The sequence below is a fragment of the Equus przewalskii genome, chromosome 22, assembly GCF_037783145.1.
Source record: "Equus przewalskii isolate Varuska chromosome 22, EquPr2, whole genome shotgun sequence".
Taxonomy (NCBI): domain Eukaryota; kingdom Metazoa; phylum Chordata; class Mammalia; order Perissodactyla; family Equidae; genus Equus; species Equus przewalskii.
Window position 1 is genome coordinate 1,279,890 of NC_091852.1, and position 15,976 is coordinate 1,295,865.

General features: G+C 34.7%; 1 protein-coding gene and 1 long non-coding RNA gene across 4 annotated transcripts in view; one reads left to right on the forward strand and one right to left on the reverse strand.

The window, feature by feature from the left end:
* The window catches only part of ERCC6L2 (ERCC excision repair 6 like 2), a 144,232-nt gene extending 138,086 nt beyond the window's left edge, over positions 1-6,146 (reverse strand). Inside the window, exons 1-3 of one of the 2 annotated variants that reach the window (XM_070589902.1) lie at positions 6,030-6,146; positions 5,703-5,820; positions 4,892-5,028 (exon numbers count right to left, since the gene is read on the reverse strand). In XM_070589902.1, the coding sequence (XP_070446003.1) occupies positions 4,892-4,931 (40 nt within the window). In that variant the 5' untranslated portion in view covers positions 4,932-5,028; positions 5,703-5,820; positions 6,030-6,146. Of the gene's footprint in view, positions 1-4,891; positions 5,029-5,702; positions 5,941-6,029 lie in introns of those variants that run through there. The other variant, XM_008528596.2, reaches the window with a different exon arrangement.
* Positions 1-15,976, forward strand: part of LOC139078461 (uncharacterized) — a 113,923-nt gene that overhangs the window by 15,466 nt on the left and 82,481 nt on the right. For both annotated transcript variants that reach the window (XR_011531419.1, XR_011531418.1), the window contains exon 2: positions 8,590-8,807. This is a non-coding gene — a long non-coding RNA (uncharacterized lncRNA). The remainder of the gene's footprint in view (positions 1-8,589; positions 8,808-15,976) is intronic.

Here is a 15,976-nt window from a genome sequence, read left to right on the forward strand (position 1 = left end):
TTCAAATATTTTCCCAAAGGGAGAAATACTTTAGGAACCATGAAACAAAGGTAAAAAGGAGTTCTAGAGTCATTACAGGATGTGCAGACTTCAATAGGAATTTATTCTGAAAACAAGTATAATCTTATGCTTCCTTCATAAGAATCATTTTATCACATTGCCCTATATTCATCAGTATGTTCAAATAAGATGGCACGAGCTGGGAATTGACAGTGTTTGGTTAATAAGAAGTTAACTTGAGGAACTAGTTAAGACAGGGAAATATGAAAAGCATGTAAAAGTTAAACAAGTTTATTTTTAAACTGGATACTATTTTTTTTAATATAAAGCAGCTCTTTCAGGGGAACGGCTCTCTCCAATTTATGCACAGATTATTTGACAGACTGGTTGAAATATCCCATACCACTGTTGCACAGTAGAAATGCAAAACCCAAAGAATTTATATTTTCAAGACTGTTAACACTTTCTCAAATTTCAATAATTCATTCAATTTCTGTAGCAAAACATAGGTTTTATTTTTCTTACTGTTAGTTATTTATATAGTTCAGTTTTACAAACAGATTCTCGCTATCTGGAAGTCTGCAGGAATTCTGCCATCAGTAGCATTTTCTTAAGGTCTTTTTGCATTCACCACTATTGTCACAATAATGCCACTTGTGGCTGTGAATTGTCCTGGGGCTTTCTATATTCACAGCCATGAGAAGACCTATCTTTCCTTTTTCTACCAACCTTTGTATTACTTTTCTTCAAGAAAGATTATATCAGGTCCTAAGTCTGTGACAACTTGCAAATTTGCATGACTGTTAAAGGTGGACCTTATTGCTGTTATTTTAGATGGTAGTTAAAAGAAGCAAAGAATATGATGGGGGGAGGGTCACACAGGGTTGTTTATCATTAGAAAAAAATCATACCACTAAGCAAAATCAGCCTAGAACCACAACAAAGATGATTTAGGCAAAGAAAGTCCCACAATTCCACTTTTTAAAAAAATTTAGCATTCATTCATATAAGTGGATATTCTTTTTTTATTTATTAAAATACAACTGACATATAACATGATATTAGTTTCAGGTGTACAAGTAATGATTTGATATTTGTATATATTGTGAAATGGTTACCATAGTAATTCTGGTTAACATCCATCACCCATACGTAGTTACAAAATCCTTTTTCTTGTCCTGAGAACATTTAAGATCAACTCTCTTAGCAATTTTCAAATATACATTACAGTATTATTAACTATCATCACCATGCTGTACATTACATTGTAAGTGGATATTCTTGAGGGAAAAAAGAAACTACTTCTTTTCACTTTTAAGTATTTTAATTATTATATGGTTGTACATATCACTAGTCTAAAGGAGTACAGTACAGATTTTGTACAAGCCAATGATAATTTGCATGGTTCTTTTCCTATGTATTTTCTTATATTTCAAATAATACATAGGCCATTTAATGGAACTAACTCATTTTAATGTTAAAGTCTATTAAATGTTTATTTCTTACTTTTCTGCTATAAAATTCCCTAGCTATTGAGATAAATTACAAGAGAAACATTACATCCACCCTATGCCAGGAACCCAACTAGGCACTGAAGGTACAGCCATGAACCTGAAAGACATGGTCCCTGCCCTCATAAAATTCAAAGTCAATAGCGTGTCCAAAATTGTTAGCTAAACCATAGAGATTGCATAGACTGTTACACAGTTAAATAAGACAGACTGCGCTTATTGGAATAACTTTCATACTTAGACTTATTATGGTAAAATTTAGGAATGTCAAAAATAAAAACTTCCAGAGTGAAACAACAGATCACTCACATATGAATAAGTAACATGTTCACTTTAGACACTTCAAAAAGTTCTCTAGGAAGACAACTGGGTTATATTTTTTACTATTGAAGGGGAGAAAAATCTCTGAAGCTAGAATTTTGCGGCTATCTAGATTGTCATTTAAATATGAGAGTGCAATAAAAATAATCTCAACCATTTAGAGCTTCAGAAACTTTGCCACACAAAGACACTCTTAAAAAAAATTCGGGTACAATAATATTAGGAGACTTTAATAGCCCCCTTTCAGTAATGAATAGAACTAGGCAGAAGATCAATAAGGAAAGAGTGGACTTGAACAATACCACAGACAAATTGGACCTAACAGACATATACAGAACTCTCCTTCCAGCAACAGCATAACACACATTTTTCTTAAGTGTGTTAAGGAAAATTCTCCAGGATAAACCATATATTAGGCCACAAGACAAATCTTAATGAATTTTAAGGATTGGAATCATACAAAATATTTTTGCCAATCACAATGAATGAAACTAGAAATCAATAGCAGAAGAAAAACTAGAAAATTCATAAATAGATAGACATTAAACAACACACTCTTAAATAACCAATAGGTCAAAGAAAAAAATCACAAGGGAAATTAGAAATTTCTTGAGAAAAATTAAAATAAAAACACAACACAGTTAAACTTAGGGGATGCAGCAAAAGTAGTGCCAAGTGGGAAGTTTATAGCTGTAAACAATTAAAATAAGAAGAAAGGCCTCAAATTAACAACCTAGCTTTACAACTTAAGGAACTAGAAAAAGAAGAACAAACTAAACCCAAAGTTAGCAAAAGGAAGGAAATAAAGATTAGAGCAGATATAAATAGAGAATAGAAAAACATCAAGAAAACAAAACCAAGGGTTAGTCCTTCAAAAAGATCAGCAAAATTGACAGACCTTTAGCTATATTGACTAAGAAAAAAGACGGAAGACTGAAATAACTAAAATCAGAGATGAAGAAAGGAACATTACTACAGATTTTGTAGAAATAAAAAGAATTGTAAGAGAGTACTGTAAACAATTGTACACAAATTGGATACTTTAAATGAAATGGACAAATTCCCAGAAACATACAACCTACCAAGACTGAATAATGAAAAAGTAGAAAATCTAAATAGACATATAACTAGTAAGGAGATTGAATCAATAAAAAAAAAAAAAAGAACTAATTTCCCCCCAGTGTCCAGTTCGGGGTGAATTTTGAAAAGACTAAAATATTACCCTAAAACAAATATTGTACATAACTAGTCAAATCAGTCATAACTGATGTTCAGCTTTCATCTTGAGAAGAGCTTAAACAATTAACTTATCAATTGTAATAGATTCATAATTAGTTTTATGTGCAGTCACTTGGAAAACTTCAGGCATCAGTTTTCCAGATATTCATAGCTTGGATTAATCAAAAATTTCACAATTCTTTAGAGACTATTTTTATGTCACTCATTATACATTATAGAAGCAGCATACAGATTTCCCTCACACTTAGTTGGTGCATTAAAGGATTTAGTTATTTTTATAAGTTGCATTCATTTTTATACTCGTAATATATATTATTATTCTAGAAGCAGATGACCAGTTGTCTAGATAGTTTTAAGACTTTAACTGCCTGTCAGTATAGAAGAGTATATTTAATTTAAAATCACAAAATAATACTAAGAAAAAAAAAGATGGCACACTGACAGGAAAAGAATAATTTTTTGTATAGTATACCACATTCTAAATGAAAATGTTTGGTGACTTACAAGAATGTAAAGAGATTGAATATGAATGGCATGATTCAACTGGTAAATGTGTGTTATATATTTTGCTAAGAAATCATAAAGCACAGGAGAGAGATCTTACTTGGTGACACATATAATCATATTTTATGAAATCAGAAAGTCTTTAGTTTATTGGATATGGCCAAGTATTATGTACTTGCAATGATAAAAAAGCCCACATAAGTGGCTGTGACTCAGATCAAATGTTTAAGATGGATCTAAAGCACTCAACTTACAATTCACAAGAAATACACAGGAGACATGAACAAGTTAAATGATACTATGAAGAAATAATCAAACAGATTTGGAATATAGGACATGATACAAAGCAACTGGCCTGGACCCTGTTTTAAAAGTTCAATGACAAGGAAAAGAAAATGTGTGAGTGTTGAGGGGAGGGGAGTACTGGGGAGAACGCAGTTCTAAATTATGAGAGACTAAAGAGACACCAAAAAACTCAGCTATGCAATATATAACATAAAATATGTTTGGGTAACAAATGAAGAAATTTGTATATGGTCTAGGTATTAGATAATATTATAGAATTATTGTTAATTTTCTTGGATGTGTTAATGATCTGATTATGTAGTGAAATGCCCTGTTTTTAGGACAGATAGCTGAATATTTAGGAAAGAGTATGATGGTCTGCAACTTATTTTGAAATGGATTCAGCAAACATACATACACACACGCACACAAGCTTCCATGGCAAAATATTAACAATTGTTGAATCTAGATGGTAGGTACATGAGTGATATGAGTATCCATTGTATTTTTCTTTCAAATTTCCATACATTTGAAAAGGCTTATAATAAAAAGTTGGAAAAAACAAAAATTATTTAACCATTTATAATAAAAGACAAGTCCTTTTAGAATTTTTTTAAAAAGATCTAAAGAAATTCTCTATTAAAGATACAGAGCTAAGCTCAAAAATAAACTAGCACTCTTTACAAAGAATGTCATTTAGCCTATTACTAAATAAAATGCCAAGAAAATAATGGTAATCATCCTTAAGACATAGGCAGTTAGCCTTATAATACCAATTATCTTTGTTTCTAAATATTATGTATGTTTTCAGGATAAATAAGGATGCTAATGGCTTAGAGCACTACACAACTTTAAGCTCATAGAGGTCAGAATATTTTTAATTATTTTCAATATCATAGACATCCAACCTTTACATAAATTTTAGATAGGAGTCAAATGACAGCATAAAATCTAACAATCTTTGTAAGCAGAATGACTGAGTAAATATTTTACTATTTTGCTAACATAGCTCATAAATTAGTTGAATTTACCTGAGTAAGTGTGGATCTCACTGAAATTGTATCTTGGCATCTCTGTAATACTGGGTTAAGTGAAAAAGGCTTCCCAGAGGATGTGGCTTTTTTACAGCCCAGGCCAAAGAAACAAACTTAGTAGCAAATTGGTCTACCTGTTAAATATAAGAGTGAAACATTGAGCTGAAGAAATAGCTGTTAATGTTGTGCAATGGTGATAAAATTTACTCCCTTAATATCTGGCACTGACATTTAGTAAGCAATGTGGTTAGGGATGTTACTTAGTAATTCAGGGGATTTTGACAAAATAGAATGATAATTAAATAATTTAAAATAAGGTTTATGCATCAACTATGTCATGTGCTATGACCTAAATTAGCATGACAGGTTTAAAATTAAATAATTGATATTAAATAATGTTAATTATCCTTGCTCTTCACTCTAAAATTAATACTCACCTTTTTTTTTCTATTTGTCTTGTTTTTATTCTCCCACCCTGTATACTTTTCTCTTCCCTTTACTTTTTCCCTTCACTTCAAATATATGTTTTGAAAATCTTTCGTGATATCCTATGGTTTCCAACAAAGCCTGGAAACACTGACAAGTACTGAGTCATGGTACCTCCATCATATTCTCAAAACCAGTCTATCACTGCAGCTTCAGCTTGTATGAGAACTCCCATAACTGCCAACCCCTTCTCAAGTGCCTTGATGATCCAGGTCTGCTTTGAAACCCACCATGAGTAGTATATGAGATTCTTCAGGATGGTTGGGAAGAGAAGACCTGGATCTTATGACAACCTAATATTACATATTAGCTTTGCAGTTACCTTCAACTGAATGTAGATTTCCACCTTCATGCAGAAGTCCGCCTTTCAGTCTTCCGCATTCAGAGACCTTATGCTGATGACAGCTTCTTAGGAGGAATGTTCATATTTTTCTGAAAATCTAAAACACAAGAAAAAGGAATTGTTGTTGGGTGCCAAGTAAAGAACTCTTTAAAAAATCCCTACAGTAACAGAAAGTCATTGTTTCCTGCCATATTGAGAGGTAGAACTCAACAGCAGTAAGCACTTGCATTAATATAGCATTCTGATCTCTTGAAAAGAAAGTTTCCCTTTCTAGAATTGGTTAGTTAAAATTGAGGTAAAGGCCACCTGAGGGGAAACTTCTGCACAGCAACTCATTTCTTCTACTGGAAGATGTCAAAAGTAGAAACTGGTCAGTCATAGTGAGACTGCTTATCACCAGTGAACGTGTCAACTGAGTCATATGAGGAACATCTAAAATGGGCTTTTAAGAAGTTGAAAAGTTTGCTTCCCTTGATCAGTAGTGCAGGAAGGGAACAAACAGGCATTCAATGACTAACAGGTAAGAACTCTTTCCTATAGTCTCAGGACAACTGAAAAAAAGCCCTGAATGAATGAGTCAAGGAGAAAAAAAATAGTGCCAATATAAAAGAGAATCGTTTCTTTTCTTCTTGTATCTACAAAGACTCTCTTTTTGTCTGCAGATTCTTACTAGTGCAACAATCCAGAGACTAGAGGATGCTATGCCAAGGATTAACGCAAAACTTGAAGAATTGCCTTAAGTATCTAATTATGGTTTTATAAAGTCTCCATCTCGATTACCAGAGGTTTAGGTCATTTGTAAAATTGTGAAATAGGGACAGTTTGTAACAACTTCCCTCCTTCCTTTCTTGTGTTTGCTCTTGTAGCCCTGTCCCTTCCTCGCTCATGTCCCTTCTTGTCATATCCCCTCTGTGCACCTCCAGGTTCTCTGCTTCCTTCACCAGAACATCTCTGCTCTCTCAAGGATGCACTAAGTGATTAGTTTGATAATCTGCCCAGCAAAGTTTTGAAACCCTCCATTTGTATTTCATGGCATGGTTGCTTATGGACCACTGGAATTTTGGTTTAAAAAAAGGCAAAAACATTAAAGCATATCTTTCAAGTGAATTCTATTTTGTGATGTGGTTGTTGACTTTCATTATAAAATTAGAGATCTGTTATCCTGGAAGTAATTTTAGTGTCTGGATAAGGCTCTTAATGCAGCAGCTGTTCAAATCACATATTTAAGTAAACTAATATAGGTAAAAATATGAATGTTTTCAAAAATATTAATAATTTCCAAAACATTAAGAAAATACCATACAATAATAACTGAAAATAAGATGACTCAAGTACAGTTCTGTAAAGTACCTGAAGTTTGGCACTTTTCACACATTGTTCACATGGTTGTGGTAATTCACGTATCTTTACCCTTAAAAATGTATAGCAATTTACTTCACTTTCTCCCAGCTTGAAATGACCTTAAACTTTTAAGCTCATTTTCTGTATAAAAGCATGCACCTTTCTGAGCACGAGATTTCTCTCTGCCTTGTGACTGGAGCCTTACCCCCAGAAGATCTGAGCAGCATCCTGCTCCCATTAGATGAGAGAGACGTTGGGTTTGACCTCTTCATGGGGGATCTGGCTGTCCAGATGAGAGACCTCTGAGGATATATCTTCTCCTCCACAGGCCCAACTCATAGGAAAAAGGAATACTCCTTTCCAGTCATCTTGGGGCAAGAGGCATCTGGAGTTGTGACAAGTACACTCTGATCCAAATCTGAGGCTGCCTTTTTTTTTCTTTTCATGAATAGACAAAAAATATCATCTTTCTCTAGTTGCCTCCTGATAACCTCTCAGGACCCTGACATAAGATTATGACCATCAGATGTCATCACAAAATGTCCTAAATTCAGAGTGCGCCATTCCTTTTGCAACATAATTCCAAAGCTGCACCATCATCTGACTAAAGTAGACCGTAGTGATACTGACAACTCCCTGTCTGCTTTGTGGAAACACAAGATTCTCATATTCCTGCCAAATATTTGGGGCAGCTGTTGGAAGGCACTTATTCCCCACTCTTGAAGTTTCCCGGTAGAGGACATCCATTCGTGCTGCCTCACTCTCTCCTTCTCTGGAAGGTAGTATCTTGTCTGAGTAGGGAGCTTGGGATACTGAACTGGGCACTTACAGCTCACCTCCTCCCTCTTTTTTATTGGGGTCTGCTTGCTGGCACAAGGCATGTGCTTTTTAGGCTGCTCTTGATCCTGAGGTAAATGATGAAGGCTTTGTCATTGCAGGAGAGCAGGGGCCTGTGGTTTCCCAGCACTGCCTTTAATGGAAATAAACCTGTTTAATCCTGTGGTTAAGTATTGGATATCTCATTCTTCTCATGTTTCTACCCCTTCTCCCATTGCTCTATCAATAATGAGGCTGACGTCTTGCTCTCCACTTGTCTGGTTCCATTTTCTATCTCAAATGGTTCAGAATTCTAATGGAAAACAAGAGTGTAAATGCATTGACTTCCTGATGTGACAGCAGTCTCCAGAAGGAGTGGGCTCCATGAACTGTTCTCTTGGCTCCCACAAGGTAGCTTCCATTTTCCTCCCTCCATCTCAGTGGTGAATTCTTCAGTGCCCATAAATATCAAAAACAGCTGTGATGCCCCCAGTGCCACAAAGCTCTAACTAAAGGTGCTGCTCCTGCTGTTGATGTGGGAATCAAAGTTATAAATGCCTAAAGGTGAGGACACTTCTGTCTATACAGAGGGCCCTCTCCATTGCTCCTGGTGGTGCTACCTCCTGTTATCACCAAAGCTGCTGGTGCCTTGGGCTCTCAATGTCCCATAGGATTTTGACTGATGAGCTCCATATATCCTTCATCCTAGGGCCCAGGCATGAGGACATGGGGACCAGACTGAAGGACAACCTGAGAGAAAGACTCAGTGCTGTACAGCAAAGTACACAAATCTTAAGTGTACAGCTTGATGAATTTTGTATGAATACACCAGTGTAACCACCACCCAGATCAAAATATACAACATTTTCAGCACTCCGGGAGATTTTCTCATGCTTCCTCCTAGCTCAAACCTCCCCTCACCCAAAGGTAATCATGATCCTCATTTCTATCACTAAGGATTAGTTTTACCTGTTCTTAAATTTGATGTAAATGGAATAATAAAATATTTACTCTCTTGTGTCTTTTTTGTGAGAATCATCCATGTTGTTGCATGCAGTTGGATCTTGTTCTTTTTCATTGCCGTATAGCATTCCATTGTATGCAAATACCACCATTTATATATTCATTCTGTTGCTTTTATTGTTAAAAAATATGTCTTTTGATAGGCGTATGTATTTTTTGTGTTTTGTTTTAATAGATTTTGTCTTTTAGAGCAGTATTAGGTTCACAGCAAAACTGAGCAAAGGTACAAAGATTTCCCACATGGCCCCTGTCCCTACATATGCACAGCCTTCCTACTGTCAACATCCCCCATTAGAGTGGTACATTTGTTACAATCAGTGAACCTACACTGACATATCATTATCACCCAAAGTCCATAGTTTACATTAGGGTTTACTCTTGCTGTTGTACATTCTATGGATTTTTAAAAATGTAGAATGACATGTATCCACCATTATAATATTATACAGAATAATTTTATTGCCCTAAAAGTCTTCTGTGTTCTGCCTATTCATCGCTCCCTCCTCTCTAATCCTTGGCAACCCCTGATTCTTTTACTGTCTCCTTACTTTTGCTCTTTCCAGAATGTCCTATGGTTGGAATCATACAGTATGTAGCCTTTTCAGATTAGCTTCTTTTACTTAGTAATATGCATTTAAGTTTCCTCCATGTTTTTTCCTGGCTTGATAGCTCATTTCTTTTTAGCACCGAATAATATCCCATTGTCTGGATGTACCACAGTTTACTTATCCATTTACCTACTGAAGGACATCTTGGTTACTTTTAAGTTTTGGCAGTTATGAATAAAGCTGCTATAAACATCTGTGTACAAGTTTTTGTGTGGATGTACGTTTTCAACTGCTTTGGGTACATCCTAAAAAGTACAATAGCTGGGTTGTATGGTAAGAGTTTTAGTTTTGTAAGAAACTGCCAACTGTCTTCCAAAACAGCTGTGCCCTTTTGCATTCCTACCAGCAGTGAATGAGAGTTCCTGTTGCTCCACGTCCTTGTCAACATTTGGTTTTGTCAGTGTTCTGGATTTTGGCCATTCTAATAGGTGTGTAGTGGCATCTCATTGTTGTTTTAATTTGCATTTTCCTAATGATATAGAGTGGGGAACATCTTTTCATGTGCTTATTTGCCATCTGTATATGTTCTTTATTAAGTGTCTGTTCAGATCTTTGGCCCATGTTTTAATTGGGTTCTTTGTTTCCTTATTGTTGAGTTTTGAGAGTTTGTTGTATATTTTGGATAATAGTCCTTTATCAGATCTGTCTTTTGCCATTACTTTCTCACAGTCTATGGCTTGTCTCCTCATTCTCTTAAGAGTGTCTTTTGGAGAGGAGAAATTTTTAATTTTGATGAAGCCCATCTTATCAATTCTTTTTTTCATGGATTGTGCCCTTGGTGTCGTATCTAAAAAGTCATCACCATACCCAAGGTCACCTAGATGTTCTCCTATGTTATCTTCTAGGAACTTTATAATTTTGCATTTTAAATTTCGTTCTATGATCCATTTGAGTTAGTTTTTGTGAAGGGTATAAAGGCTGTGTCTAGATTCATGTTTTTGCATGTGGATGTCTGGTTGTTCTAGCACCATTTGTTGAAAAGACTGTCATTTCTCCATTGTACTGCCTTTGCTCCTTTGTCAAAGATCAGTTGACTATATTTGTGTGGGACTCTTTCTGGGGTTTCTATTCTGTTCCATTGATCTATTTGTGTATTCTATTTGCATATTCACCAATGCCACACTTGATTACTGTAGCTTTATAGTAAGTCTTCAAATCAGGTAGTGTCAGTTCCATGACTTTGTTCTTCTTCTTCAATATTTTATTGGCTATTTTGGATGTTTCACCTCTCATAAAAACTTTAGAATCAGTTTGTTGATATCCACAAAATAATTTGCCAGAATTTGATTAGTATTGTTTTGAACCTATAGATGGAGTTGGGAAGAACTGACATCTTGATGATATTGAATCTTCCTATCCGTAAACATGGGAGATTTCTCTATTGTTTAGTTCTTCTTTGATTTCTTTCATCAGAGTTTTGTAGTTTTTCTCATATAGATCATGTATGTATATATTAGATTTATATTTAAATATTTCATTTTGGGGTGCTAATGTAAATTTTGTTGTGTTTTTAATTTCAAATTCAACTTGTTCATTGCTGATGTATAGGAAAGTGATTGATTTTTGTATATTAACCTTGTATCCTGTAACCTTGCTATAATTACTTATTAGTTCTAGGAGTATTTTTGTTGCTTCTTTCAGATTTTCTGCATAGCAATCATATTGTCTGCTAACAAAGACAGTTTTATTTCTTCCTTCCCAACTTGTATGTCTTATATTTCCTTTTCTTTTCTTATTGCATTAGCTAGTACTTCCAGCATAATGTTGAAAAGGATGGTAAGAGAGGATATGCTTGCCATGGTCCTGATTTTAACAGGAGTTTCTAGTTTTTCACTGTTAAGTATGATGTTAGCTGTAGATTTTGTTTTAGATATTCTTTATCAACCAAGGGAAGTTATCCTCTGTTCTTAGTTTGCTGAGAGTTTTCATCATGAATCTGTGCTGGATTTTGCCAAGTGCTTTATCTGCATCTACTGATATGATCATGTGATTTTTCTTCTTTAGCCTGTTGATGTGATGGATTACATTAATTGATTTTTGAATGTGGAAACAGCTTTGTATACCTGGGATAAATCCCACTTAATTGTGATGTATAATTCCTTTTATAAATTGTTGGATTTGCTTTTTTAATAATTTGTTGATGATGTTGTATCTATGTCCATGAGGGATATTGATCTGTAGTTTTCTTTTCTTGTAATGTCTTTGTCTGCTTTTGGTGTTAGTATGATGCTAGCCTCATAAAATAAGTTAGGAAGTAGTCCTTCCACTTCTGCATTCTAGAAAAGATTGCAGAGAATTGGTATAATTTCTTCCTTAAATGTGTAGTAGAATTCACCAGTGAACACATCTGGGCCTGGTGCTTTCTGTTTTGGAAGGTTATTAATTATTCATTCAATGTATTTAATAGATATACACCTATTCAGGTAGTCTATTTCTTCATGTGTATGTTTTAAAAGATTGTGTCTTACAAGAAATTGGTTCGTTTTATCTAGGTTACCAAATTTGTAGGCATAGAGTTGCTCGTAATATTTTTTATTATTCTTTTAATTTCTGTGGGATCGGTAGTTATGTCTTCTCTTTTATTTCTGGTATTAGTAATTTGTATCCTGTCTCTCTTTTTCTTGGTTAGGCCAGTTAGAGGCTAATCAATTCATTGATCTTTTCAAAGAACCAGATTGATTTTTCTGTATTGATTTCCTGTTTAAATTTATTTGATTTCTGCTGTAAATTTTTATGACCTCTTTTCTTCTGCTTATTTTGGATTTAATTTGCTCTTCTTTTTCTAGTTTCCTAAGTGAAAGCTTAGATTATTGATTTTAGATCTTTCTTTTCTTCTAATATATGCATTCAATGCTATAAATTTCCCTCTAAGCACTGCTTTTGCTGAATCACACAAATTTTAATAAGTTGTATTTTCATTTTATTTTATTTAAAATTATTTATTAATTTCTTTTGAGATTTCTTCTTTGACCTATATTTTATTTAGAAGCGTGTTGTTTAATCTCCACGTACTTTGGAATTTTCCAGCTATCTTTCTATTATTGATTTTTAGTTTAATTCTACTGTGGTCTGAGAGCAGACATTATATGATTTCTCTTCCTTTAAACTTATTAGGTGTATTTTCTATCCCATAATGTGGTCTGTCTGGATGAATGCTCCACATAAGCTTAAGAATTTGTGTTCTGCTCTTGTTGGACAAAGTACAGGCTTACCTCGGAGATACTGCAGGTTCAATTCCCAACCACTGCAATAAAGCATATCGCAATAAAGCAAGTCTCATAAATTTTTTGGTTTTCTAGTGCGTATGAAAGTTATATTTGCACTATACTGTAGTCTGTGAAGTGTGCAATAGCATTATGTCTGAAAAAAACAATGTACATACTTTAATTAAAAAATACTTTATTGCTAAAAATGCTAACTATCATCTGAGCCTTCAGTGAGTCATAATCTTTTTGCTGGTGGAAGGTCTTACCTCAATCTTTATGGCTGCTGGCTGATCGGGGTGCTGGTAACTGAAAGTTGGGGAGGCTGGGGCAATTTCTTAAAATCAGATGACAATAAAGTTTGCCACATCGATTGACTCTTCCTTTCACAAATGGCTTCTCTGTAGTTTGATAGCATTTTACCCACAGTAGAACTTCTTTCAAAATTGTAGTCAATCCTCTCCAACCCTGCCACTGATTTATCAACTAAGTTTATGTAACATTCTAAATCTTTTCTTGTCATTTCAGCAATCTTCATGAGGAGTACATTCCATCTCAAGAAACCACTTTCTTTGCTCATCTATAAGAAGCAACTCCACATCCATTAGTTTTATCATGATATTGCAGCAATTCAGTCTCATCTTCAGGCTCCACTTCTAATTCTAATTCTCTTGCTATTTTCACATCTTCAGTTAATTTCTCCACTGAAGTCTTGAACCCCTCAAAGTCATCCATAATGATTGCAATCAGCTTCTTCTAAATTCCTGTTAATGTTGATATTTTGACCTCTTTCCCTGAACACAAATGTTCTTAATGGCACCTAGAATGGTGACTTCATTCCAAAAGGTTTTCAATTGATTTTGCCCAGATCCATCAGATGAATCACCATCTATGGCAGCTATAGCCTTACAAAATATATTTTTAGAATAATAAGGCTTGAAATTCAAAATTACTCCTGAATCCATGGGATAGAATGGATGTTGTGTTAGCAGGCGTGAAAACAGCATTAATCTCATTGTACATCTCCATCAGAGCTCTTGAGTGATCAGGTGCATTGTCACAAGCAGTAATATTTTGACAGAAATCTTTTTTCTGAGCAATAGGTCTCGACAGTGGGCTTAAGACATTTAGTAAACCATGTTGTAAACATATGTGCTGTCATCCAAGCTTTGTGCTTCCATCTATAGAGCACAAGCAGAGTAGATTTACCATAATTCTTATGAGCATTGGCTTCAACTTGAAGTCACCAGCTGCATTAGCCCTGAATGAGAGAGTCAGCCTGTCCTTTGAAGCTTTGAAGCCAGCTATTGACTTCTCCTCTCTAGCTATGAAAGTCCTACATGGCATCTTTTTCCAATAGAAGGCTGTTTCATCTACACTGAAAATCTGTTCAGTGTAGCCACGTGCATTAATGATCTTGGCTAGATCTTCTGGAGAACTTGCTGCAGCTTCTACATCAGCACTTGCTGCTTCACCCTGCACTTTTATATTATGGAGATGGCTTCTTTCCTTAAACCTCATGAACCAACCTCTGCCAGCTTCAAACTTTTGTTCTGTAGCTTCTTCACCTCTCTCAGCCTTCACAGAATTGAAGACAGTGAGGGCCTTGCTCTGGATTAGGCTTTGGCTGAAGGGAATGTTGTGGCTGGTTTGATCTTCAATCCAGACCACTAACATTTTCTCCATATCACCAATAAGACTGTTTCACTTTCTTATCATTCATGTGTTCACTGGACTAACACTTTTAATTTCCTTCAAGAACAGTTTCTTTGCATTCACTAGTTGGCTGACCATTTGGTGCAAGAGGCCTAAACTTTCAGCCTATCTTGACTTTTGATATGCCTTTCTCACTAAGCTAAATCATTTCTAGTTTTTGATTTAAAGTGAGAGATGTACAACTCTTCTTTTCTCTTGAACACTTAGAGGCTATTGTAGGGTTATTAGTTGGTCTAATTCAGTACTGTTGTGTCTCAGGGAAAAGGGAGGCCTGAGGAGAGGAAGCAAGATGGGGGACCAGCTGGGCCATGAAGCAGTCAGAACACATACAACATTTATCAATTAAGTTTGATGGGTTTATATGGGCACAGTTTGTGGTGCCTAAAACAATTACAATAGTAATATCTGATTACAGATCACCATAAGAAATATAATAATGAAAATTTGAAATATCACTAGAAATACCAAAATGTGACACAGGGACACAAAGTCAGCAAATGCTGTTGGAAAAATGGCTCTGATAGACACGCTCAATGCAGGGTTGCCACAAAACTTCAATTTATAAAAAAATGCAATTATCTATGAAGTGCAATAAAGTGAAGCATGATAAAAGGAGGTAGGGCTGTGGTCTATAGATGTTAATTATGTACATTTGATTGATGGTTCTTTGAGTTCAACTACGTCCTTACTGATTTTCTGCCTGCTAGATCTGTCCATTTCTAAATGAAGGGTGTTGAAGTCACCAACTATAATAACGGGTTCTTCTATTTCTCCTTGCATTTTTATCAGTTTTTTGCCCCATGTATTTTGAAGCTCTGTTGTTAGGCACATGCACATTAAGGATTGTTATGTCTTCTTGGAGAATTAACTCCTTTATCATTATGGAATGCCCCTCTGTATTCCTGGTAACCTTCCTTGCTCTGAAATCTGCTCTATCTGAAATTAATATATCTATTCCTGCTTTCTTTTGGTTAGTGTTAGTAGCCTGGTGTATCTTTCTCCATTCATTTGCTTTTCATGTATATATGTCTTTATATTTAAAGTGGATTTTTTTTAGACAATATATAGTTGTTTTGTTTTTTGATCCACTCGGACAATCTCTCTTTTAATAGTATATTTAGACCATTGATGTTTAAGGTGATTATTGATATAATTGGATTAATATCTACCATATTTGTTACTGTTTTCAATTTGTTGCCTTTGTTCTTTGTTCTTATTTTTTTATTGAGGTATAATTGACATATAATGTATGTTAGTTTCAGATGTACAACATAATGATTCAGTATTTGTATCTATTGTGAAGTGATCACCACAATAAGTCTAGTTAACATCTGTCTCCATACAACGTTACAAAATTTTTTTCTTGTGATGAAGACTTTTAAGGTTTACTCTCTTAGTAACGTTCACTTTCTTCCCATCTTTAAATTCCATTCTTTTTCTGCCTTTTGTGTTTTAATTGACCATTTTATATGATTCCATTTTCTCTCCTTTCTTAGCATATTGATTATACTTCTTTTTTTACTTTTTTTAGTGGTTGCCTTAGAGT